Consider the following 24,940-nt stretch of genomic DNA (forward strand, 5'->3'; position numbering starts at 1 on the left):
GGATTCAGTGCCTGTAACTCCACTGCACAGCAATGCTGGAAAGTTACTCACAGTTACACAGTACCTGTGTGGAATATCTTCCTCTAGCATTCACTCAGACATTCAAACATGAAATGCACAACAAATGCACACTACCTACAATACAAGACATGATTTTTATATCTTCATGACATATCTTACAGCTCAGCTTTGTTCTCGTTGTCCTGTTTCCATTTTTGCTCTTTTGATTTGATCTGTTTTGAAAGGCATGGGTTTAACCAGGCGGGATAGGAGCAAAAGACACATTTGGGTTGCATTATGGAAACTGAAGGATATTGTTTTGGTCACTCACTTTCTGTTACACCCCATTAGAGCATCCTGTTCATTAGCTTTATTGAAAAAAAACTACTGTATATGCAGTATACAAATACATACAGTAATGCCTGTAAAGTAATCTAATGTATTCCGGCAAACAAAAAGTATTTACAGTAATATTTTGGGAATTTCTGGGCATTTAGAGTAAGCACTGGAGCTGTCACGACTTGTTTTCAGTCACCATCAGGGACTCTTTGCCTACAGACAGCTTTGTCTAATGGCCGCTTCTGTTATCAGGACATTTATCGATTTCATGCCTTCATCACTGACAAGCCAACCCAGCTCCGTGCAATCGCAAACAACATCTTCAGCTCTTGGTTTGGGGTTGAACAAACATTTTGAGATCATGTCTTTTATTCATTTATTCAGGACATGGTGTGGGTGCCTCAGAGGGTGGCCAGCAAACTGCACAGTGTTAGGAAGTTGTGTTATTTGGTGCATGGACAAGTGTTGATTGGAGAGCTGTTTATCCACTTATAGTGGCTAATGTGGCTTTGAGGCAGCTTTTCAGAGCTATCAGAAGTGTTCGATTAACTCTGGTGTTTGTGGACTTACATAAACACTGGCACAGAGATGATTTTCACACTTTCAGAGGGAGCAATAACTCTTAACTGCTTGATAACTATTGAAAGAACTAACTTTGGCTTGACAAGTTTTAGTTGTACTGCAATTAGTAATAGCTGTACCAGGATTGTTATTTTACTACCACAGAAATGACTGGTTATAAGGGCCTGAGCAGTAACAGTGGGAAGGCCCCATTGTATTTGCGCCATTTGTTATTATTTATGAAGTAATGAAGCCTAAAAGTACTCAAAATTAGCACATGTGTAAAGTCTGGTGAAAAGTTACATATTTTATGGTTTCAAAATAGTTTTGCTCTATAGCGCCACCTAACACATCTTTAATGAAGTACTACCAAGACATAGTTCGAGCTACTTGACTGAAGTTTGTTACACACGAGTGGGGTCCACTCATGGAAACCCAACAGGAAGTCCACCAGGCCTTATACTTTTTTGAACTTTTGACTTTGTCCAAACAACTTCCTCTTTGGCCAGTTTAAACTTCAGATGCTGCCTATATTAAAGTGTGGCGCTTTTGAATTGTTGTTGAAGGGCATGTTGGTGAATTCCAATAATTTGCCATGAAATTTTGATTGTACTATTCCTCTCAGGCTGATTGCATTCACCTTAAAACCAATGTGGTGATGCATGCCATGGTGCCATGCCTATTCTGCATGAAAGAGGAAATTGTTGTTGAAGTGCTTGGCAAGCTTGAAAAGTCAAGAAATTTGTCCCACTTCTCAAGCCTAATGACAGCTTTCTTGTTTTTGGGGGGGGCTCTGATCACTGAATATGGTAAAACGGCTCCACAGCACCACCTACAACATTTCAAAAAATCATCCCCTGCACTGCATTTCATCTATCTGTCTGAAATTTGGCAGCCTCGTGCAGTGTCCTGAGATCTCTTGGAACCATAACCAAAATCCAACAGGAACTCAGCCATTTTGGATTTAAAGTGTAATTTCAGTGCAATTTATTTATTTATTTATTTTGCCATTTTCAGGCCTTTTACATTAAAAAACTTTTCAGACATGATCTTTGGTGAGTCCAATCTAAAGACCTTAGTAACATTAAATTGCAAAGCTTTTGAATTTTCGTAAAAGGTCATGTCTGTTGTGACCAGAGATGGGCAGTAGCGCGTTACTTGTAACACGTTACTGTAATCTGATTACTTTTTAAAGTAACGAGTAAAGTAAGGGATTACTATCGCAAAAACGGTATTTAGATTACGTTACTTTCCTGTAGGAACGCTGCGTTACTGCGTTACTAAAACCGTGATTTTTTTGCAAGAATGTCTCATGACAATGACGTATGCCACGTCCGTAACAACAGCTGTGTGCAGATCAACAATGGATAATATATCGAGTACGGGAGAGAGTATGACCGTGCAGCGTTTAAAGCGTGGAAGTACTGACCTTACTTTGAGTTTGATTCCATAAAAAGTGACAAAAACATTAGTGTCCATTGTGTGTGGGAAGAAAACTTTTTTTTATAGTGAAAAAAACCCCTAAACAAGCACTGAGTGCGCTACGATGTAATGGGAAATTCACAGAGAAACTCGCAGATTCTTCCACTGACCGCTGCGGCACACCTGCACCAGGGCAAACCCCCGCCTACCCCACTCCTGCTTTACAGGTGAAAATAGAGCAACAGGACCGCTAGTCTTTGACTTTATTTATTTTCTGCTGTGTTTCACTTGCATCTATTTGAAAGACTGAGTGTAAAGACAAAAAAATATTTTATTTTATGTGCTGGAATGTGCAGAAAATAGGTTTAAATGTTAAATTAATTTCTTCCAGTCAGAGAATGTTGCATATAATTAAATTTTTACTTGATGCATAAAGTTAAAAGATTAAAACTAATAAAACAAGTTTTTAAAAAAAAGAGACTTTTCCATTTCATTACATTTTGTTTGATGGATTATGCAGAAAACGTAGAATTGGGCTGAAAGATCTATCGCTTTATTACCTATTCAGGTTGTAAATCGTGTTTTTAAAAAGTAACTAAGTAACTAAGTAATTAATTACTTTTGAAAATAAGTAATCAGTAAAGTAACGGGATTACTTTTTGGGGGAAGTAATCAGTAATTAGTTACTGATTACTTTTTTCAAGTAACTTGACCAACACTGGTTGTGACTCGCCAAATGTATTCGCCACAGGAAACACCAGAAACTCAGCTGTACATTGTCCAGTCTCTTCCAAACTTGACATTTGATGGGACTCTGGAGACATCTATGTGCCTATATTACACTGCACTTATGGCGCCGCCTAGTGGCAACAGGAAATACGCGGTGTGTGATAACTGGCAGTTCCACGCATGATATACATAAAATAGTTAATGGGTATTATGCATCTCCAAGGTACTCATTATTGTTGTTGTTACAATCTAAGGACTTTGCCATAATCTGGGACTATAATAAATTATCAGCTTGTAGTTTCAAGGCATCACTGATTATGGCTCACAAGGCAAACAGGTGCCCGTGTAACATTAATGTATTCTTATTTTTGAATACGTGTTCCAGCTAATGCGCTAAAATACTCCAGTAACAGTGCTCCACTGACATTTATAGACTTCCTGTTCAATAGGTTGGGCAAGTGATACGACAGTATGAAAGCAGCTCTAATATCCCCTTCAACAATTAAATGTTTTCAACTGAAGTTAAATCCATTTTCATCGAGGAAAAAAAAAACAGCCTTCCTTTCCAACTGAATACAGGCTTTACTCCCACGATTTTGACCTTTCAAACACATCGAGGCATTCTGTATCAATGCAAGATAATAGGAAAGAAAAAATGTTTTGGGTTTTGTATTGGTTTTTACCAGCTTTGCCAGTGTAAAGAAAGAGCTTTAATGAAAATATTTTAATGTGGAAGCAGTTATTCAAGCTGAGCCAATTTTGCTTTGGCGTGTATTCTGTTCCTGTTATTGTTTACATAGAAAACTGATTATCCTGGCCCCGGGACTGTTGTGATAACACAGCAAATACATTTCATGAAACTTATTAAATGTGATATGACATAGGATCGGCCCAGACGAGAGAACAGAGGAGACTGGCCACAAGTGATTTTCATCATATGAATTTTGCCCAAAGTCCACGGAGGTCACAGTTTTCTCCTCTTCGTCAGCACACGTGAGGAGCCACAGGGCGATGTGCCCGGTGTAATAGCCCTCTCAGCAAGGTAAACGAGCCTCTACCCACACAGACAAAAGCTAGTCACTCCAGCTCTGTAATGCACTCCTCTGCATGGACTCTAAAATCCCACATCACCTATATTCACTAAAGGCTAAAAGGTTTGCTTGCCCACATTTTACACCTCAATAACAATTCCAAGGGAAGGGCTGCCTACACTTGCAGCCGCTGTTGGCCCAGAGACATGTTTCCATGTATGATGCTGGTGTGCATCAGTGTAAACATGGATGCGATAAAGCCACAAAGATGAACTGAAAATTCAGAGGCAGGATTTCAGTGTCTCCGGCGCTATCGCTTGCATGCTATAATTAGCCAGACAGTGCTCCTGATATTCAATAGGAGGATCTGCATAAATCAGGAGTTGGGGTGTTAATCCTCATCTGGCTTACTTTTGACAGATGAGAGGGTCTTTCTCCAAAACAGATAATATCACAAATTATTTTTCATTAATTAGCAAATACCTGCAAGTCTACTAAAGATATTTTTTACACATCGATACTGTAATATTTGTGCTCTGTTGGCCAGTCATTAAAAATACATGTGACTGAAGTCAAACATTATAACTACAGTACATCAACCAGTATTTACAGTAAGAGGAATCCTCAGAGGAAAACAGGCTTCATGCTGCACCACCTCTGTCTTTACATCAGATTCTACACCATGCTGTTATTTCTCCAGCCATAATGCCTCCCACTTCTTTTTGAAGTGCCTGCTATCCTGGTGTCAGCCCCTATCTCAGCATGTGCTCGTCTGTATCAGGGTAATGAGCCTGTGCGAGCTAAGAAGGAGGACCAATCGCTGCAACAGATGCTGAGAAGAAACTGTATCAGTCAGCTATCCACAGGAGAAGCAGCCACATGCAGCTTCCCATGAGAGCAAAGAAACTATGACAGACATGTAAAACAGCACGACAGCAAGAAGCACCACATGCTCACAGGTAGAGTTAGGCTACTACCTGTGACACGCAAGAATAAAAATATTTAGCAGCTACGTGGCAGGAAATGAAAGTTACATAAGAATGATTATGATTTGATCAACATGGCAGGAACAACATAGCACTGTATAGAAAATAATGAAATAACAGAAGGTACACACGGAGATGTCTTTAGTTTTTAGTTTTTTTGATAAAAGTTTTCTTGGCTGCACATCCATGATGAGAATCTCCTGTTCCATAGCATCTTAAAGTGTGAACTTGCTGCCATGTTCCAGAAACCAGTCTGAGCTAATCTGAGCTTTGTGACATTGTGTTTTATCCTCAGAAGATGGGTGCACTGTGGTCATAAAGGGATGGACATGGTCAGCTATAGTACTCGGGTAGGATGGTGCTCAGTTGGGACTAAGAGGCCCAAAGTGTGCTGAGAAAATATCCCCCAAACCATTACACCCCCGCCAGGAGCTTGAAATGTTGGCACAAGGCAGGATGGGTCCATGCTTTCATGTTGTTTACATCAAATTCTGACTCTGCCATCTGAATGTTGCATTAAAAATAGAGACTCGTCAGACCAGGCAACATTTCTTCAGTCTTCTATTATCCAATTTTGTGCAAATTGTAGCCTCAGTTTCCTGTTCTTTGAGACACGAGTGGTACCTGGTGTCCTGTTTGAAGGGTTCCTGTTGCATTCCTATCAGCTGGAAGCACTCTGGCTATTCATCAACATCGCATTTTCACCCAGAGAACTGCCCTTGACTGGATATTTTGGACCATTCAAATTCCAATAAATCAGTATTTTCTTAAATACTCAACAGCAACAAACATGCCAGGTTTAGAGTCACTTCCTCACTTCCCACTTCCCCATTTTAATGTTTGGTTAGAATTTCAGCAGCTTGTCTATATGCTTGAATGAGGTGCTACCATGTGATTGGCTAATTAGATATTTGCATTACCAGAACAAGTGTGCCTAAACTGGGCGCCAGTTTAGTTTACAGGGTGCTCAGGCTAAATCCAATGGCCCGGGTTCAACTCTAACCCAAACACTTTAGTGTCACTTCATTTTATTTATTTTTCAATCTACGACGCCTGAATGGATTTGAAAGAAATCCCCATATTTGGTAAGAACTCTCTGTCCATCAAAATCTGATGTCTGCAAGATTTAAATGCCTGTGGCTGACAGGGTGAAAAAGGTCAGAATGTCACCTATCTCGCACACAGGCAGAGGGAAGAAAACTGATGTTTACTTTGAAATTGCCTGATTCAAAATGACCGTAAAGGAGTACATCCACAAAACTGCATAAGTGTCCTTGACTGCTGCCACCAAGACCCATCTTCAAGCCCCAGATTAGCCTCATGCATAAATAATGCCAGCAGAGGCAAAAATTTACTTGCTCTAGTTTTTCCAGGTACAAACAGTTTTCTCGTCTATAGAAGATTAAAATGTATTTACTATCGTGAACGACGGTGTTTAAGCTGCAAGTTACCAGCTGACTTTTTTCTTAAAACTGCAACCCGTCTGTTAGAGAAAATTAAAAGTGCCAAATTCATTTCAATGAAGGAATAAATGCGAGGGAAAGGAGCCGGTGGTCAATAGCTCGGTTCCCATAGCGTCACAAAAAACTGGCAAGCAAAGCTATAATGACCTGCAGGGTTCTCTGCCCTTCTGTTTCAACACTGCACTGTTTCCATTACAGTCCTAATGCTGTGGATCAGATGGAGTGGCTCCTTTCACTGGCAGAGATTCCACTAAAATGGCATGTGAGGAGCACTCTGCAGCTCTGCTTCACAACAGGAGATAGTGACAGTCCCTGTAGGCCACAAAAAGCCTTTTCTGAGAAACAAAAGATTGACAAACCTGTCATAGTCTTGACAGATCTCCCCCACAGCTATCAGAGCCTTTAGGTACTCGTTGGGCTGGTAAGGGTTGATGTAGTGCAAGGAGCAGCTGTTCCTGGGGTCTCCATTGGAGGCTGTGAAGTCAATGGCAACCTGGTGGGAAGAGAAAGAAATTGCAAAGTGTGCAACATGAACAGTTCATCAGAATCAGTTAAGCTTTTCTTTTGGCACTTGACTTCCTGCAAAGACTTTTACTTGGTTGCTTGGCTGCTTATTATATTCCGAGCCATTACGAGTGAGGGAGCCTGAAATAAACCTAATGGCGGTATAAATTACATGATCAGAGGTAAGAACTTGCTTCTTTTTTTTTTACGCCCACATAGACTGAAGCAGCATCACCTCCCATACACAGTAGATCCAAGCAGCTAGCTATTTCAACAAGGGAGGACTGCATCTACCACAGCAGTCCTCATGATTAACATGCATTACTTCTCTGATCCAGCCAGAGAGCGAGAATGTGCACTACAGAGGGCAAACCAAAGGGCAAGAGTTACAGAACATTTGAATTTATTTCATGAAACTGCCTCCAAGAAAGCTATGTGTGCACAAACAAAAAGGTCAGGAAAGAAGGAAACGTACCAAAGTCTTCATCGAGTAGCAACATGATCGGTGTGCCGAGCACAATATGTAAGTCATGAAACTAGGCTGCAGTTAACAGCATTCAGTGACAGCGAAGCAGTCATTAAAGACAGTCGGTTTAATTTACCGTAAAGTGAATTTGGCATCCTCCCATGATGTAGTCTAAGAAGGAGTAGACTCTGTGAAGCTGCGAGGCAGAAAAACACACATCTTTCAGGCAAAACCGCAGAAGTTATGATGTCACCAGGTCATTAAAGCACACCAAATCTGTTCGCTATAAAGGTAAAAAAAAATGTTGTGCTGTATGCTGAAAATGTAGTGGAGACTAAAAATGCTCTGGAAAGTCTTCCCTTTATAAAACAGTAACAGAAACAGCAGCAGTGTCTATACCACTTTGTAAACTGAGAGAATGAAACACTGACTGATTCTCTCTAGGGTGTTGCTTCTTCTGAAGCATGTTTCTGCAGGAGTTTCCTACCTTGAGGTCAGTGAGAATGACAACTCCTGAATTTTTATAGTTTCTCTTCTTCTGTTTGTACTTAGGATTCATACAGTCCCACGACACCTTGAACAAAAGCAAGTGAAAGACAAAGAACAAAAGCAACAACTTGTGGCATTTTGAACATATCAAAGCAGCCTGACATTGTTTTTTCCTTCCATGTGTGCTGGATTTCAGCAGAGAAAAATCAGAGGCACATTGGGAAAGGATAAAATTGTTACACAGCTGTCTCTCCCCTCCCCTCCGCTCTGCTCCACCTCTCCATTCACTGACCTTATTTCCACTGGAAATTTTCTGCATTTCCCTGAAACTGGCGTAGAATTCGCCAATGAAGTCGTGCTTCCCCCTGGAGTCATGATCCCACACTAGGCACTGTGGCACACACACACACACATACAGACATTGTTTACTACTTTTGACATACAACAACTCATTCATATATCCCAGGTATACTCATAGAAAATCCATATACAAATCAAAGTGATGTATTTTCAGTGTTCTGCCCTGTTTGCTGACCCCAGCTGAATCATGCTGGTCATGCAGTTTCTGACTCACTGACTGTGGTTTTTGCAGTCACAGTTCTAAAACGTTCCCTACCTTGAGCTTCCGGTCTTCATCGCAGCTGCACAGGGATATGAGTGACACTTTGAAGGGCTCCCACACTGGATTCAGGTTGTTTTTAATCACCTGTTAGAGAACAAGTACAATAACAACAGAAGTAAAGTGTTAGAAACACATTAAAAGCTGTCGATGAAACCGGGGTGGGAATGTGGTAAGGTTACCTCAGTTCTGTAAACAAGTTGCTCGGTTTCATCGTCATTGATTCGATAGATTTCCAAAAATGGGTCCGACTTGCTGAAGAGATCCTGCAGAAACAGAGAAGACAAAACTGACTAACCCACTAGATCTGGAGGTGAGAAACAACCAGTTTCAGGAAAGATTTTTCTTCCTTTACTTGCTGTAAATCAAAAAAGGAAAAGTCTATAAAACTAGTATTTCTCTGGTTTTCTTTTTTAGCTTTATTCATTCATGGACTCTCGCAGAGGTCAATGTCTGTTAGATCAAAAGATATGAAATATCACATTTAACAGAAAGGATTTGGTTTAATTCAATTTGCAGTCTCTTCAAGCGTTTGCTACCGTTTACAATGAAGCTGTGACGATTTCCACCCGGGTTTGAGTGCTTGTGATATCTCAGTATGCTTTTAGTATTTGTCCAGGTGATTTGTACAAATGTCTGCAGACACTAATTCATCGTTTGCTGATTGCAGGAGGAATAATTGTCAGCTAACTCTCTGCATGATTAAAGGTCAGGAAGACGCAGCGTGGTGGAATTTTTGAATAAGACATCATTGAGGAAAGGGTCAATCTTTTATAAGCATCTAAATTATGCCATAGATTTTTCACTCAAGTATTGACATTTTCCTTCAGCAAATAGCTTGAACATGCTACGGCTGAAGTTCATTAGCAAAGTATTTGCGCTTTGCTTCGCGTGTTGCAACTTGCGCAAAGTGCATTTTAAACAGCCCCGGCGATCGGCTGTAATGAACACGATGAATTCAGATCAACTCACTAGTGTTTGTGTCCATTTTCAGTGTTAGTAAATGCCCCAATTAACTGAAAACACGTGGAACATTTTGCATCTTTTATAGTTATTTGTGGTAGCCTTGAATCATCCCCTGAGTCTCAAGTTCAGGCGTCTGAGAGCAGAGGCAACACTGATTATTGAGGTCAATTGATTCTTCTGGGAGGAAAACAAATAATTACTGTGTGTGCGTCTGCGTGTCTGTGTCGTTCTGTGTGCCTGTGTCGGCTGGGTGGGTGAGGGGGAGTTTTGTGTACAGCGAATGAGACGGTTAAAGATGCATTTCCCGCTACATTAGCCAGATACATCTCCTGAGGGATAGGAGCAAAAAAAAAAAAAAAGAGCTGTAAGATCCTTACTTTGTTGCCATGACAACCACTAGCCAGTGGCATCAGTAGCATGGACTCATGAGGCAAACATGTCAAAATTCAATTTCAGGTTTACAATAACTGTAATGTTTATCATTAGCAGTTACCACCATCTATCATGCCTCCTAATTAATCCTTCTGCTCAGCAACGTGAACAGGCTGACATTCAGTATTTACAGCAGGTTGAGGGGATGCAACTGATGAGCAGCTCATTAGAAAGAGTCATGCTTCAGTCATCATCTGTTGTCCTTGTTAGATAATTTGCTATATGCAAGCTGCCTGTCACAGCTAATTTATTTTGTTAAAAAAAACTACTTAAGAAGACACCCTGTCACTTGTAGCAGGAGGGCACTAAGACCCAGGCACAATTCAGGGGCCCAAGGTGAGAGCACCTGACCCTTTGAGAGGCTCATTAGGTGGGTTAGTTTTATTCCTGCTGTTTTACCTTTATTAGCTTGTTTCAGCTGGGATTATTTTACCGTAGGGATGTATGTGCAACCTGGGGTGCTGGGGCGTGAATGTAGTAATAATTAGTATATAAGTAGTTTCGTTTTTTTTGAACATCACGATCCTGGACCAGTGGCAGTCTCAAGGTGCAGTGAAGGTTGCCCAACAAGTGTTCACTTTACATCATTTTATTTCTCATTTTCGGTAAACTCTAGCGCAGTGCTAATAAACAGCTTCTATTTGTATTTAGTGCTGTGGCTCCTACTGTGGGAGGTTATTGTTTTCTGTTAATATTTTATGTTTATGGTGGTACTGGTATTACTTTGGGTATTTTATGCTGGAAGTTGTGGGTTTACTTTGAGTGGAGTGTGGGTCATTCAGTCCAAGTACACTCCCAGCGTATCAGTTTGCTGATTGCCACACCAACATAGCGAGACTCCTTAACTTCTGACGTTTGGTTTTTTTTTATAGGATTGATTATACGAGCTGTAGTAACCCAGCTTGAAATAAAAACCTTTGTTACAGCATCTTGACCCATACTGATTGTTGGTTTTCTTATTGAGTGTCAACAGTGCAATTTATCAATCGCACATACCTGTATAAAAGAACAGGTATGTGCATTATGTGGAACATCGTTGTTTTAACAACCCTGAAAATGGCAAAGAGACACGCTTATGAAGCACAGTTTAAACTGAAGGCCATCAGCTATGCGGAGGAACATGGAAATCGAGCAGCGGCGAGAGAATTTAAGATTAACGAATCGATGGTTCGCAAATGGAGGAAGCTAGAAAACAAGCTCCGGCAGGTCAAGAAAACGCAGCTGAGTTTCCGCGGACATAAGGCGAGGTGGCCCGAGTTGGAGGAAAGACTCGAGCGGTGGATCATCGAGCAAAGAACGAGCGGGAGAAGCGTTTCGACGGTCACCATTCGGCTAAAAGCAGTTTCACTAGCTGAAGAGATGAACATTGAACATTTCCAAGGAGGTCCGTCTTGGTGCTTTCGTTTTATGAAACGGTGCCATTTTTCCATCCGGACCAGGACTACGGTAGCGCAGCAACTTCCAGCGGATTATAAGGAAAAGCTGGCCATCTTCCGTAGCAGACACATCGGCGACAAAAACATCCAGCCCAGCCACATCACAAACATGGACGAGGTCCCGCTCACTTTTGACATCCCGGTGAGTCACACTGTGGAGAAGAAGGGGACCAGCACGGTAGCGATACGCACAACGGGGTATGAAAAGTCTTCTTTTACTGTTGTGCTTGGCTGCCATGCTAATGGACAGAAACTGCCGCCTATGGTGATTTTTAAGCGAAAGACTTTGCCTAAAAAGAAGTTTCCAGCAGGAATCATCATTAAGGCAAATGAAAAGGGCTGGATGGATGAGGAAATGATGAAAGACTGGCTGAGGGAGGTGTATGTAAGGAGACCAGGTGGTTTTTTTCCACGCATCACCATCGCTCTTAATCTGTGACTCTATGCGTGCCCATCTCACAGCCGATGTGAAAAAACTAGTGAAACAAATGAACTGTGAGCTTGCTGTCATTCCGGGAGGCCTGACAAAGGAACTCCAACCGCTGGACATCGGTGTGATCCGCCCGTTCAAAGTAAGGCTGCGAGCGGCCTGGGAGCGATGGATGACCGATGGAGACCACAGTTTCACCAAGAGTGGAAGGCAGCGCCGGGCGAGTTACGCCACAATTTGCCAATGGATTGTAGATGCTTGGACTAACATGTCTGCTGGCACTGTTGTTCGAGCTTTCGCAAAAGCCGGCATCATTTCCGAGGAGCCGCACGGCACGGAAAGTGACTCTGACGGTGAAGAAAGTGAACTTGGCATGTTTGATGGAGATTTAGCGCAGCTGTTCAATTCAGACACAGAGGATGAGGACTTTGATGGGTTTGATTGATGATAAAAATGTGAGTACCAAACTTTGTTTTGCTCCTGCTTTATTTTTAAATACGCACACTTGTATGCTTGTGTGTTGTTGATGATGACGATTACTGGTAATAAAAATGTGAGTAAGGTACCGAACTCAGGTTTGCTCCCGCTTTATTTTTAAATACGCATACGGTACTTGTGTGCGCGTGCAATTTATTCAAGTCCTCCACACTGATAAGCTGTAATAAGTTTATGGAAGTTTAAAAATCAGGGCATTCATGAGGTTCTTTTGGAGGATGCCCAGAATGTGTTTGTAGTACCTGCATAACCTACAATAGGTTGGATTACATGAAACATTTTTCATTGACCATGTGGTTAGGGACATGACTCCACATGTACCTCGGTATGTGAGCTCGATAAATATAAATATACTAAGTTTGCTTCTGCCACAGTTTTTGTTCTTGCCTTTCTGTGTTCACTGTTTTTCTCCTGTCATCCCAGCTGGTAGCTGTACATAGCTGCCCATCCCTGAGCCTGGTCTCTACCTGCTAATAGGAAGCTCTTCCTCCCCACCATTGCCAAGTGCTTGCTCAAAGCCATTTATCTGACTGTTGGGGTTTTCTTTCCAATATTTGCTTTGCAACCTTTACAGTTGTGAAGAAAATGGTCAAATGTATACATTGTGCTGATTGGGGTATCTACTGTTTCACGAATGGGAAAATTGCCTTATTAATATAAAGAAGGTTTCCAGTCGTAACTTCTTTTCTTTTTTTCTATCTAATAAAAAACACCACAATTTCAAAATAGACAACACCTCTCCTGCAGCTCTACATTAAGCATCCCCAATGAGTATCACTTAAAAAAATCATCTCTCAGGTGAAAGCCTTGAACTTAACCTATTGCACCACAACAAGACTATCCTGATCTGCTCCGAAGACAGCTGGCACCGACCAAAGTCTCCATTCTCGTTCTGTCTCTGACTTGAATTACAATATGCTGAAAACTTGCTATGGATTTTTGGTTTCCACTCATGCCAACAACAGCCTGCCTACCCCAGCTTTAACACAAATATCTGCAACATTATCTCCTCCCATCTGAGCAGAGGACACTGAAGAAATGCAATTTTTTTTTTAGAGATGCCAGCACTGTTCAGAGGCATGTTTTGAAAATGATGGAAAATTTCTTACAACCAGCTTGCCTCTTATATCCAAACCAAGTTATGCCCACAATCCTAAAAAATTAAGCTTATATGTAACTTCAACAAGAAAAATCTGTGATCTTTTGTCTGCTTTCCTGAGTGCTCCCCTTTCCCATCCTGTCAACATCATGAGTGTAGTCAAGGGTTGTCAAACATAAGGCCCCAGGGCCAGAATCGGCCCCATAAAGACTCTAATCAGGCCCACTGGAAAATGTGAAGCAAGATGTATTGTTGGGATTTTTAACTGTATTCTTAAAAGTTTTGCAGCTTCTCTGCTGATAAAGATCTCCCCTTATCTACACCAAAGTAAATGATAAAGTGGGCTTTATGTGGCCCACAGTGTAAAATGAGTTTTACATCCCAATCCGCCATCTCTCCATCTCCACCTCACACTGGTCACTCAGAGCTGCATCCAAGCATGTCTGTCTTCATCTTTGTCTTCACCACCATCAGCATCCAGACTCCACTGGGTCCTGTCCTATCACTGCTGGGACTACTTTCTATGATGTTTCCTCAGAGTCTAATCACCAAATAGGTTATTAATTGACTTCTGTATCTTAATAAATGATGTTCAGTTCTTTCAAAAGGTGTCTCCTCGCTAACATAGAATGGGTTATTTTTGGAACCAAAATTAAATTGTCTTTGCTCCTAAATAAAATCAGTATCTAATCACAGTCTATATTGTTTGTTCAGAGCAAATGAACACTTTTGCATCTGAGTGGCACGTGATTGCACATCATTTCTCTAAAAGTAAAAGTAATTTATTTGGGTTAGAGTGGTTTCTCCAGCATTTCAACAGAAACTGGAGACTTGGGGCAGCCATTACGAGGAGGAGAAAATGGACTTCACAACAAGGATTTATTTTTATTATTTTGTACTCCATGTGTTGGAGTCGGGTTCAATTTCACTGTCAGTGTGGCGGTAAAATTCAGAGTGGAATTCCAAAAATAAATGCACATGCTGTAGAAAATTTGAATTTTTTTCCAAATAGAGCTGGAAATCAAAGGGCAACCTGTGAGTCTTGAGTCCCGAGGCTCGTTCCTGAGAACATGGTGTGACTACAGATCATCAGAGTTGTAACTGGATGTAAACTCCCGCTCTCTTTTTGATTGAAACATGCCTTCAGCAAAGTCTGACAGCTTGAGTCCAGGAGAAGCTAAGGTCAGTGATATGCAGCTTTAAAGTAGATCAACATTTAATAACACAAATAATTCTGAATACTAATATAATTTGTATATAACAGCATGATTTTTTGTGAGAAAATATTCCCTTCTGTGAGCATAAATTTAATGCCATTGAATTACTGTGGATGGATTTCTTAGCCTATACAGTATCATGACAGGAGGATTCTCATATTACTCACCATCTAATGCTTCTAAACCGTGTCTAATAAAACAACTGTGTTGGTGTTTCAATCAAAAACGTGTACTCCTCTCACCTTATCATCGAGCTTCTTGGCACAGAAGGAGAGTTCCACATATCCGTTGTTGCCAGAAATTTCCTCAGCGTGCACCTAGAAGGAAAAAGAATTTGGCAGTGATGTTTTTGTGTTTGCATTTCTATTATTACTGTTAAAAGAAATGTGACTTAAGACTGTGATATATATTTCCAAAACACGACCTTAAAGCTCGCAAACATGACTGTCGTGATTCAAGCTCCAGAATATCAATACAATATCATTTGTCAGCATTTATAACAAACTATCGCCAATAATTAGTGGCTCCATTTTTTTTTTATTGCATTAGCTACTGGAGTGAATCGTGCATTTATTTCAAAGTGTCCTTGAGCAAGACACCGAAGCTCAAAATCCTCCTGATGAGTAATTTTATGAAAGCTCTCTGTCATCACTGTGTGAATGTGCATAAATGTGGGAACGGGCAGACACATTGTGAGGCTCTTTGGAAAAGAGATTTTTAAAAGCTATGTAAATGCTATCCAAAAAGACTCTCCTAAGGATAAAAGAGACGTTTACGTCAATGCAAAGTTAAACAGACAAATCCACAAATTACACGGCAAATAAAATTCCACTCTTGTAAAACTTAAATGCCCCTGTGTGACTCAAATATCTATCATCAGTTATAATGAGTATTTGTACTGTTTTGATTTTCAATTGCAAATGAAAGTGATTTTAGAGTGAAGTCCTGTAAAACGTTTAACCAGTAGGTGAAAAGAAGAATGAGTGAGTAAAAATGCAAGAAGAAAAAACATCAGAAAAATACTCCAAAGTTAGTCATCACTTAACTACAGCACTGTACAAGAGTGCAGAGTCACCCCTCATTTCTTTATTGTTTGCTAGGAAAATGAGAAGTGCCATCATTTATTGAAACACGTGCAAACAGATGTGGATATTTGGTATGAGCACCACTTATCCTTAGTCTGAACTTTCTTAGGCAAGCTTTCCTTTCATTCCTTTAAGTAGTCTTCAGGAATAGTTCTCCGGGCTTCTTAAATGATAGTCAAAGCTCTACTTTATAAATTTTGTTCTGTTTTCTGTCACAATGATCGCACACTCCTTTAGTAATTTCTGTGGAGCTCTGGGGAGATAAATTCTTGACTGATAATTTACCCATGTCATCTTTACTGGTTGTGTATTTGGGATGGTATTGCATGATGAAATCCAGAATCTATCCAAATCTGCCGGCACTTTTCCATCAATTTTGAAAAGATCTCAAACACCACCTAGTGAAATGCAGCCCAAACCGTGACAGAGCCTCCGCCGTGTTTTAAAGATGGCTGCAGACACTCACTGTTGTACCTCTCTCCTGAACTTCTCCATACATACTGATAATGGTTTGAAACAAAAAATTCAAATTTGGATTCATTACTCCATCAGATCTGTTGCCACTGATTTTCAATCCAATTCTTGTGTAAGTTTCATACCTCAGCCTTTTCTCCCTGTTTCCCTTCTTTAAGAATGGCTTCTTGACAGCCACAGATCCACAGAGACCATTTCTGATGAAGCTTCAGTGAAAAGCAGATGGATCACCTGAAGGGCCAGATGCATCTCTCAGGTCTTTGGAAGGACCAGACTGGAAGGTTCATCTGCTGTAGATCTTTTTTTTTTTAGACCCAAAACCTTTGATTTTGACTCCCACATGTCCAGTTTCCTTAAATCTTTTAAGGAGAAACTGTAGATGATTACAAGATATGCCAAGTTGTCTGTGTTAACCTGAGCAATGACCTTACTAGTGCAAAAATACTATTTTGTGCCTGTCAAACTTTATTATCTTTGACATTTTTAGTTGATTAAGTTAAAGAAATTGAAACATTTCTTTGACTAAATGTGTTTTTGTGACAGGCTACAAGTTAAAAATGGTTGGGTTCTTTTAGCTGTCTGTTATGTGTAGACAATATATTGGTTAATCCCTTGAGTTAATCTTTTTTTGCACTTGAAAGATTCAGGTCGGTGTTTATGGCTCAACAAACAAAAACAGTCCTCTGAAAATAGTTAGGTTGAACTAAAAACCAGTGGAAAAGCAGCCTCCAAAGAGAAATTGTGAAAGACCTTCAGAAAACCTGGGAAATGATTCCTCAAGACTACTAACAAGAAACTCTGACTCCCTGGAAGCAAAATATAATAAAATGACTGGCTTGTAGTATAAATGATCTCTACTTTCTTTCAGAATACTCCAAAGCTAGTCTTTACTGATTTGTTTCTTATTTATTTGAAATCCTTCGAATGCTGCTACATTGTTCTACAGTGCCTACATATTTTATACTCTGTAAATGACACCTTACATTTGTAAAAAATTACACAGTAAATGCAAATTACAGGTTGCAGTCTACCTGCTTGCTTGTAACAGTAATATTTCTGTGCACATGCATATGCACATAATTCTATGTTTTTTATTGTAAAAACAAATAGTTGAAGCTCGTTGTGATCATTAGCATTTTTTCTTGGAGTGGCTTTTACTTGGTGTAGGATTAAACCAGAGCGTGGAGAGACACATTAGCTAGAAGCTTACTGATGTGTCAGGTTATCACCTCAACTTGTGAATTTACATTGTTATAGATGTAAACGTTACCACAACAAAACAGTAAAGTTGTGCTAGTTATCAGATTTTTTTCCACTTTCCACATTTGTTTAGAGAGGAAAAAGTTCAGCTTGTAAGAAACACAGTGCACCTTCTGCTGCTCCCATTGTGCTGTCTGTCCACCTCACAGAACACAAGGCTTTGCTTTCTGCTTCTCTGTGTTAAACTGGCAGCAACATTACATCAAATTGCCAGAACTGTGGCTCTAAAGTAAGCATGCCCAGGGCTAGACAACGCTTGACAGTGATGACAGGGAAGGAAAGGCTTTATTTTTTTTTTTTATCACCCAGTTTGTCCTGACACGAACAACTACCATGTAAAATCTTTGTAAAAGGTGTAGGCAGGTGTGCTCTTTCCATCTTTGCCAGGGCAGCAGATTAAGTAGTATAGTGTGAGTAGATTGTGATCTATTTTAATGGCTGTTTAAGGATTATAGTATTAAAGTTAGAATGAGGATTTGCCTGTGGCTACAGACATTTTCACACCCAAAAGAGTTGAGCCTGAGACCCTAAATGTCTGAAGCAGTCGGATCCGACATTAAGCAGCCTTTACCAGCCAGCTGTCTTTACAACTGTTAAGTCCAGTTGCACTGATGAAGGCTTTTAGCTGAAACACACCTGCTCTGCCCTTTAATAAACATTAAGAAGTATGTTTGTTCAAAAGTGCAGAAGATATGTGAGAAGAGTGCACAAAAAGAAGAGTGCACTATTTGCCTGGTGAATTCACACCTCCAGGAAGCAGGACACATGACAGCATGGGGTAGCACTCACGTGGGAAAGGGCAACTTCAGACGTTGCCCCAACATGATTCCCTGCACATTTTCTGGGAGTCATGCTTGAAAACAGCTTCTGTCTCGCGCTTGAAGATATGGTTTTTGCTGCTTGTTATACATAAGGCAACAATACAGTGAGCACAGAAAGGAGCAGGTTCATGCTTTTGCATATGAAAAGCAATGAAAATATATTTGTTTGGTAAAGAATAGAGCAGGCTGTATAGCAGCAGCAAGCTGTCTGCACATTAATGGGCACACTGCAAACAGTAGATGCTAACAGGCATTTTTGGTGTGGATCTCCTGAGCTCACTACCTAACTATATGGCAAAAGTATACTTTCTCAGTTCATTCTCTTACTTATCTTAACGTTGTCTGAGGTGAGATCCACAGGGTCTGACTTTGAATTTAACTAGTAATTATGTAACCTCAAATACCTGATGCATTACCTAATCCTGGTCCCATGGGTTCGATAATGCATCATGTCAATGGGGGTGTAGAAGTACAAATATGTGTCTATAAATCTAGGATGTTTTTTTACAAAGAAAAAAACCTCCTACATTATCTCCATCGTGTCTCATATAATATGCTACAGTAAGAATATTTTCGGTTTTGTTTTTTTTACGCGTAGCAAGTAAAGTATAATGAAGAGCTACACTATTATAAATCGACAAAGGCATGTTTTTAATGCCATTATGCGTGTGCCACTACAGCATTACGGATAATGGTTCAGCATTGTGCTTGTGCACTGAATTCTCTGCGCTTGTGCAGATGAAATGGTCAGATTATTCCTTTGTGAGAATCCTCACCATTCCCCTCGAGAGCTTCATAATGCATTTGCTTTTTAAATAAATTCTAAATCTGGCAAAAGACTGAGTGATTCTTTTTTTTTTTTGCATGTATTCAGTAAGTGAAGAGAACCAAGGAGGTGAAGTTTGTTGTCTGTGTGTGTAAGATGGGGCTGAATTTAAATCACGCTTTGTACTTTTGCTCACACCAAAAACATGCAGGAGACCGACGCAAACACCGGAACATCTGTACTGTGTGTGACAGTCCAGCCCGGTGATAATAACGCTGTCAGACTTTGCAGCAGCTTGTCCACCATGAATTCATTAGAGAAAGGAGAAGATGAGATTCTTTTGTGTATTTCCCGACCTGAGTGGAGGGTTGCGTGATTACCTTGTCATGTTTTGATGTGCTACCGCCACTGGCTTGTTAACTATAAGATGCTGGATAATGAACCAAGAGCTATTCTCTTCCACATTTGTCACATGATTTCTTGTGCATTCATCATTTCTTATGGATTTTCTTGCTTCCCTGTGCGCTTTAGTGGGAATGCCTCTCCGTGCCACTAAAACGGACACTACCATAGAGAAGATGTCTGACTTATAAAATAAAATTACACCGCTACAGTGATACCAAGGAGCAACACAGGGCTAATGTGTTATGTGTTCAAATTAATTCATTCATCAGAGCAGCAACATTACACACGCAATGTCAGGAACCTACTGTGATGGTGGATTTGCCGGCATATTTCCCATACTTGAGCAACAGAGGTTTCACCATCTTCTTTTGGGCCACTATCTGCAAAGAACAAGATAAACAAAACGTTTGGCCTTGAGCCCTCAGCGGCAAACAGCAGTATATAGAGATCTGAGCCTTTGGCATCACTAATAAGTATGAATCATTTATTGCAAGCGGTGCAGCAAATATACACCATTTACCAATAAAGACAAAAGGGGGCATGTTTTAGTGCTTTTACACCAACAAATCCCAGTTATTAGACCACAAATCTGGAGCTACAGCTGGCAAAAATGGGTTAGTAAGACAGCAGCATCTGTTTACCTGGCCAAGAGTGCACTCCACCCCTCCCAGAAAGTCATCATCACGGGTTCCGATGCTGTGAGTGCCGTGGATGTCGTAAACCTCAAATCGCAGTTTCTGAACCTCCTCGAAGTAGTAATCCAGCGAGAAAACCTTGCCAAAGACTGGGTGCAAGTTGCTCTTGATCACTTCTGTCCTGTCCAGCTGAGAGAGAACATGATGAATGAACTTTTGAATGTCAACACTAGTTTATCTAATGTTCCTAATTATGACAGACTGCATGCATTTGTAAAGAAATGAAGCCCCCCTTTGACAGACTGTCTTATAGTGTTTTACATCGCATGTAAGAAACAGAACCAGCTTCTTTACAAAGAAGGGCAGACGTTATTATGTTTGTCATGAGGATGATACGAGAGATGATTGGAGGGCTCTGACATTTAATCTCAGCTTAGAGGAAACATCCATGCTTGTCTTTGACTGCCTGACAAGGAAAAGCTGATCTCTCTGGGGCCCCATCTGTTCATGATGTAGAATTTAGCTCTCACACAGTTCCATGAACATTTCCACACTGCCCAATTTGTCACAAGGACAAATCATCATTGAGCATTTTGAAGTCAACAGCACTTTAGTACTGGTAAATTTAACAAGAACAATAAATATACACAGGAAAAAAATTGTCACGAATTTCCAAGATTAACCAAATGCGCGTGGATAAGCGATGTTTGGGACTTAAAGCTAAATGTGTAAATAGTTGAATGACCCAGAAGGGAAAAGACCCACCAAGGTGCATTATATGGAACTGATCTATCAGCAGCAAATGAAGGACTGAGGAAGGTTTAAGTGCTCATCCAAACGTAGCGGCTTCAATGGCATTCGTCTACGACACAGTCCAAAGTCATTTCTTCATTGTCAGCGGGGCAGGTCCACACTTTGCTTTTGATTACTTTACAAACGGTTGACAGTGTTTTCCCATTTCTCATCTCTCGCTTTGGGAGAGTCTATAAGCTGAAGGACTGAACTGGAATAAGAAGCATGATTCCTGCATCACGCACAACATTTTATACATCTAATCTACAAATCAAAGCACAAACATCAAGCAAATATCTCAGATCACAAGCCAACAGCTTCTTGTAATCGATTTTCTTGGTCTTTTGAAAGGTATTTCTTCATTTTGTGATTTTTAGAGTGATGCCAGTCTTCCAAGATCTGTGAAAAAATATAATATTTATACATTTAAAATGGGTTTTTTCTTCCTTTTGAAGCCACTTAGGGTTTTTATAAATAATATGCCAAAGAATAATGATGCTGTCAACATAATTGGAACTGAAGCTTTCCTCTTGCATGCTATATTAAAGCATAATCTTTGCCACAGTGAATGATGGACTGTCTTCATCGTGACAAGGTGTGCATAAGCCGTGACACTTTCTTCATGGGGGAACATTATGGGAAATCATTAAAAAGCCTGCACAAGACATCAGTCAGCACTGAGGGAAGGAATTTGCTTTCTCTTGGAAAGCTTCAGATCCTGCCTTTCACGAATAAACTCATACATCAACATTTAAGGTTATTCTTGGTGGCATTTCTCAGACATTTGAATGGACACCGACGATATTGAATAGAATATTGTGAAAGTTATAAAACTTCCTCGTCATCCTTTTCAGTGAATCCTCGCACGCAGTAAACAGAGTTGTTACCAACCTGGAAGAAACCCACTCATATTTGTGAATAGAAATGTTTCATTGTAGGACAATAAGGATGACTCAGAATAACTTGAGCTGAGCCCTCCCTCCAAGGAGACCCAAACCACATAAAGCCTCCCACCTACTCGGAAGCATCTTTATTGGTGCCACTTTACATGATAAAGAAGGGCATGGGCCCAAAACACCCATGCACGAATAATTCGACTGGAGTCCCTATAGTCCTGATGGGGGTTTTGTGCTTTTTTTATGTGAACAAATAAGTGCATCTAATGAAAATTGTAGGCTTTTTTGATATTTGGACACACATAAAATGTTAAATTGTGCCTAGAGATAAAGTTAATATTCAACCTCAACATCAATGGGCGTGCCATTCTTCTGCCAAAGAAAGAAAGAAAGAAAGAAAGAAAGAAAGAAAGAAAGAAAGAAAGAAAGAAAGAAAGAAAGAAAGAAAATGGTCTCGAAATGACCTCTTAGGGTATTTTGCACAGTTGTGAATCAGTGTCTGAGATCAGAGTTTTTCAATGTTCGAAAAAAAATTCCTTCAGCTGCAAGATGTTTTCTTGCTTGCGCTTTCTCCATTCCTTCTTTCAGAGATGTTCCTTTATTGATTTGTTGGTGCGTCTAGGATCATTATCCTGCTGAAAGGTCCACTTCTGGTTCAACTTCAGCTTTTGGTCTCATGTTATCTTCAAGCACTTTTTGTTATGATGCAGGATTTTTACTTGAATCAATGACTGTAAGCTGCCCGTTCCCTAAGGCACCGGGGCAGCCCCACGATATAACACTTCCATCATAGTTGGTATGATGTTCTTTTTCTGAAAAGCTGTGTTTGGTCTTTGCCAAACATGTCTGTCTAGAGCATAGTCTTTCACAAAGCCCGGTGTTTGCCCTTTGTGTTCCCTCGCAAACTGCAGCTTTGCTCTAATGTACTTTATGGACAGCAAAGTGTTCATTGCATGTTTATTTGTTTTGTTTTTCCCTGCCGTGCCTCCTGGGCAGGTCAAATCTCACTGTAAATGCAGGAAGTTTTAACACAAACACTTGCAAGTGTTGTCGATCTTGTGATAACATTTAAGATCTTCTCTTAGGCTGAATTTTGCATGATGACATTTCACATTTCATTTGCATGTAAACACCAGAGTCACTGTATAACCTGTTAGCGCCCAGTGTATATGAGTTTCCACAATGTTTTAATTGTATTCTAAATTATTTTAATTGTTAATTTTAAGCAGTAATTTTTTTTTTTAAAAATGCTGGAAGTAGCAAATATAATACAAATTAAAACTCATATATGCAAATTTTTGTTTTAATTGTCTGAAGATTTAATTTAAAAAATCAATTTTCAAGACATTTCTGGTAATTATTTAATGTTTTGAGCTTTAAAGGGCTAAATAAGTCACATTCCACCTGTTACTCCCTGTCTCGTGTACACTGTAATCATTGGAGTTTGTTCTGATACTCACATTTTCAGTGTGAATAATCGACTCTGCTTTATTCATTTACATTAATAATGTAAACATTTTGTGTTATTTTTGAGGGGTGGAGGTTTTATCTGTAGACAGAGGATTACATGAGGCCAACCATTTCCATTTTATTTACTTACTTTTTGCACAAATATAATGTAACTGATCAATTGTCAGTTTTTATCTTATTTTCCTCTATTTTTGTAATTCAGCTCCAGGTTAGTAATTCAGGGGGGGAAAGGATGTACTTGTTCCTAAACATATGTCAGACTTCTAGATTAATAACCAGAAAAGCTGTCTGGCTAACAGCAATAATAAAAAGCAGGTGTTGCTTTATTGTTTCAAAGTAAGCAATGCAAAGAAAAAAAGAATTACCAGCTCAGACTTGGCCTCCTTTGTCACATTTACTCCTATTTATTCTTTACTGGCCTTTCTTGCCTATTCTTTCTCTCTTTGTGCCATCTGGATGGACAGATTTGGGATGAGTCTGATGAGTCTGTTTGTTGATAAAGGCTAATCAGAGCTACATAGGGTAGTTTGTGCTAGTCTGTGCATGACGCCTGTTTGCTTTTGGTGTGGGGCCAGAAACTATAAAGAGATTCCTGACATGGGAAATTCATTTCTATAATCAGTGCATTATTTAGGCTGTTTTATCATAACAAATAGATGCAGCTTAAATTAGAGATCGAGTTTTGGGAATAACTAGTTTTCAGAGAAGCGTACAGGGTCCAGTTTACGTAAGAAGAGGACAAATCTGCGAAAGCAGCACATGTCATGTGATCTTCAACCTGCCTCCTAATTTGCCCCGTGAGCAGGTGGTGAAAAAAGGTAATAGTGGAAATATGTGCAGTTTAAAAAGCCACTGGGGCCACGCAGCATGAGCTTAGATGATAGGAAGAGCGTGATATGGTGGCGATATGAGTGGGCTCTGCTTCTTACTCAGTTGTTGACGTAAGTAAACAATTTGCAGACGGGATGGTGCCGCCCAGAACTGAGGGATTTGACAGCAGAGCATTGGACAACTGGTGAATACTGTTATGATTGTCAAGACTCGGGTGGATGGATGGATGGATGGATGGATGGATGGATGGATAGAGATAGATAGATAGATAGATAGATAGATAGATAGATAGATAGATAGATAGATAGAGATAGATAGATAGATAGATAGATAGATAGATAGATAGATAGATAGATAGAGCTGTAGTGATGGCGCTATTATTTGATTTTTTTTGTCAAGCATATGCTTCAGTTAGTGCAGCTAAAAATAGCCACTCATAAATTCATGCCACATTGAACCCAGGTCAGTCATCTCATGTAACACCCTCCCATCAAATTAAATCCCAGACAACTTCAAAGCAAGTTTTTATCGTCCCCACCTAAAAATAGCATCTCGAGGTTTCCACATTCATATAGCCCAAACATTAATGTGCGCACCTCCAACAAATGACTCCCATGTGGCCGGAATCTGTCAGGGTTAATCATCTCCCATTTCCCTGAAAACAGAGGCTTTTTCTAGATGAAGGGTTGCAGGGGAAAAAAATCTATATAATTAGATATCCTCTGCCACACATTAACACATCCTCTACTTAACGGAAACCTGCCTTTTGGCTCTCCCTCATGAACTAAATGACTTAATTAACAGGGAAATGAGAGAGCCGC

The 24,940-nt window shown here is 40.1% G+C and overlaps 1 protein-coding gene across 3 annotated transcripts in view; it reads right to left on the reverse strand.

Annotated features, from left to right (window-relative positions):
• cpne7 (copine VII) overlaps positions 1-24,940 on the reverse strand; it is a 40,418-nt gene that overhangs the window by 9,903 nt on the left and 5,575 nt on the right. For all 3 annotated transcript variants that reach the window (XM_040011768.1, XM_040011769.1, XM_040011767.1), the window contains 9 exons: positions 20,137-20,319; positions 19,801-19,875; positions 14,927-15,001; positions 8,792-8,875; positions 8,607-8,696; positions 8,283-8,381; positions 7,989-8,075; positions 7,638-7,697; positions 6,891-7,024 (listed from right to left, as the gene is read on the reverse strand). In XM_040011768.1, coding sequence (XP_039867702.1) covers positions 6,891-7,024; positions 7,638-7,697; positions 7,989-8,075; positions 8,283-8,381; positions 8,607-8,696; positions 8,792-8,875; positions 14,927-15,001; positions 19,801-19,875; positions 20,137-20,319 — 887 coding nt within the window. The remainder of the gene's footprint in view (positions 1-6,890; positions 7,025-7,637; positions 7,698-7,988; positions 8,076-8,282; positions 8,382-8,606; positions 8,697-8,791; positions 8,876-14,926; positions 15,002-19,800; positions 19,876-20,136; positions 20,320-24,940) is intronic.

The sequence above is a fragment of the Simochromis diagramma genome, unplaced genomic scaffold (genome assembly GCF_900408965.1).
Source record: "Simochromis diagramma unplaced genomic scaffold, fSimDia1.1 OVJJ01000603.1, whole genome shotgun sequence".
NCBI classification, from domain to species: Eukaryota; Metazoa; Chordata; class Actinopteri; order Cichliformes; family Cichlidae; genus Simochromis; species Simochromis diagramma.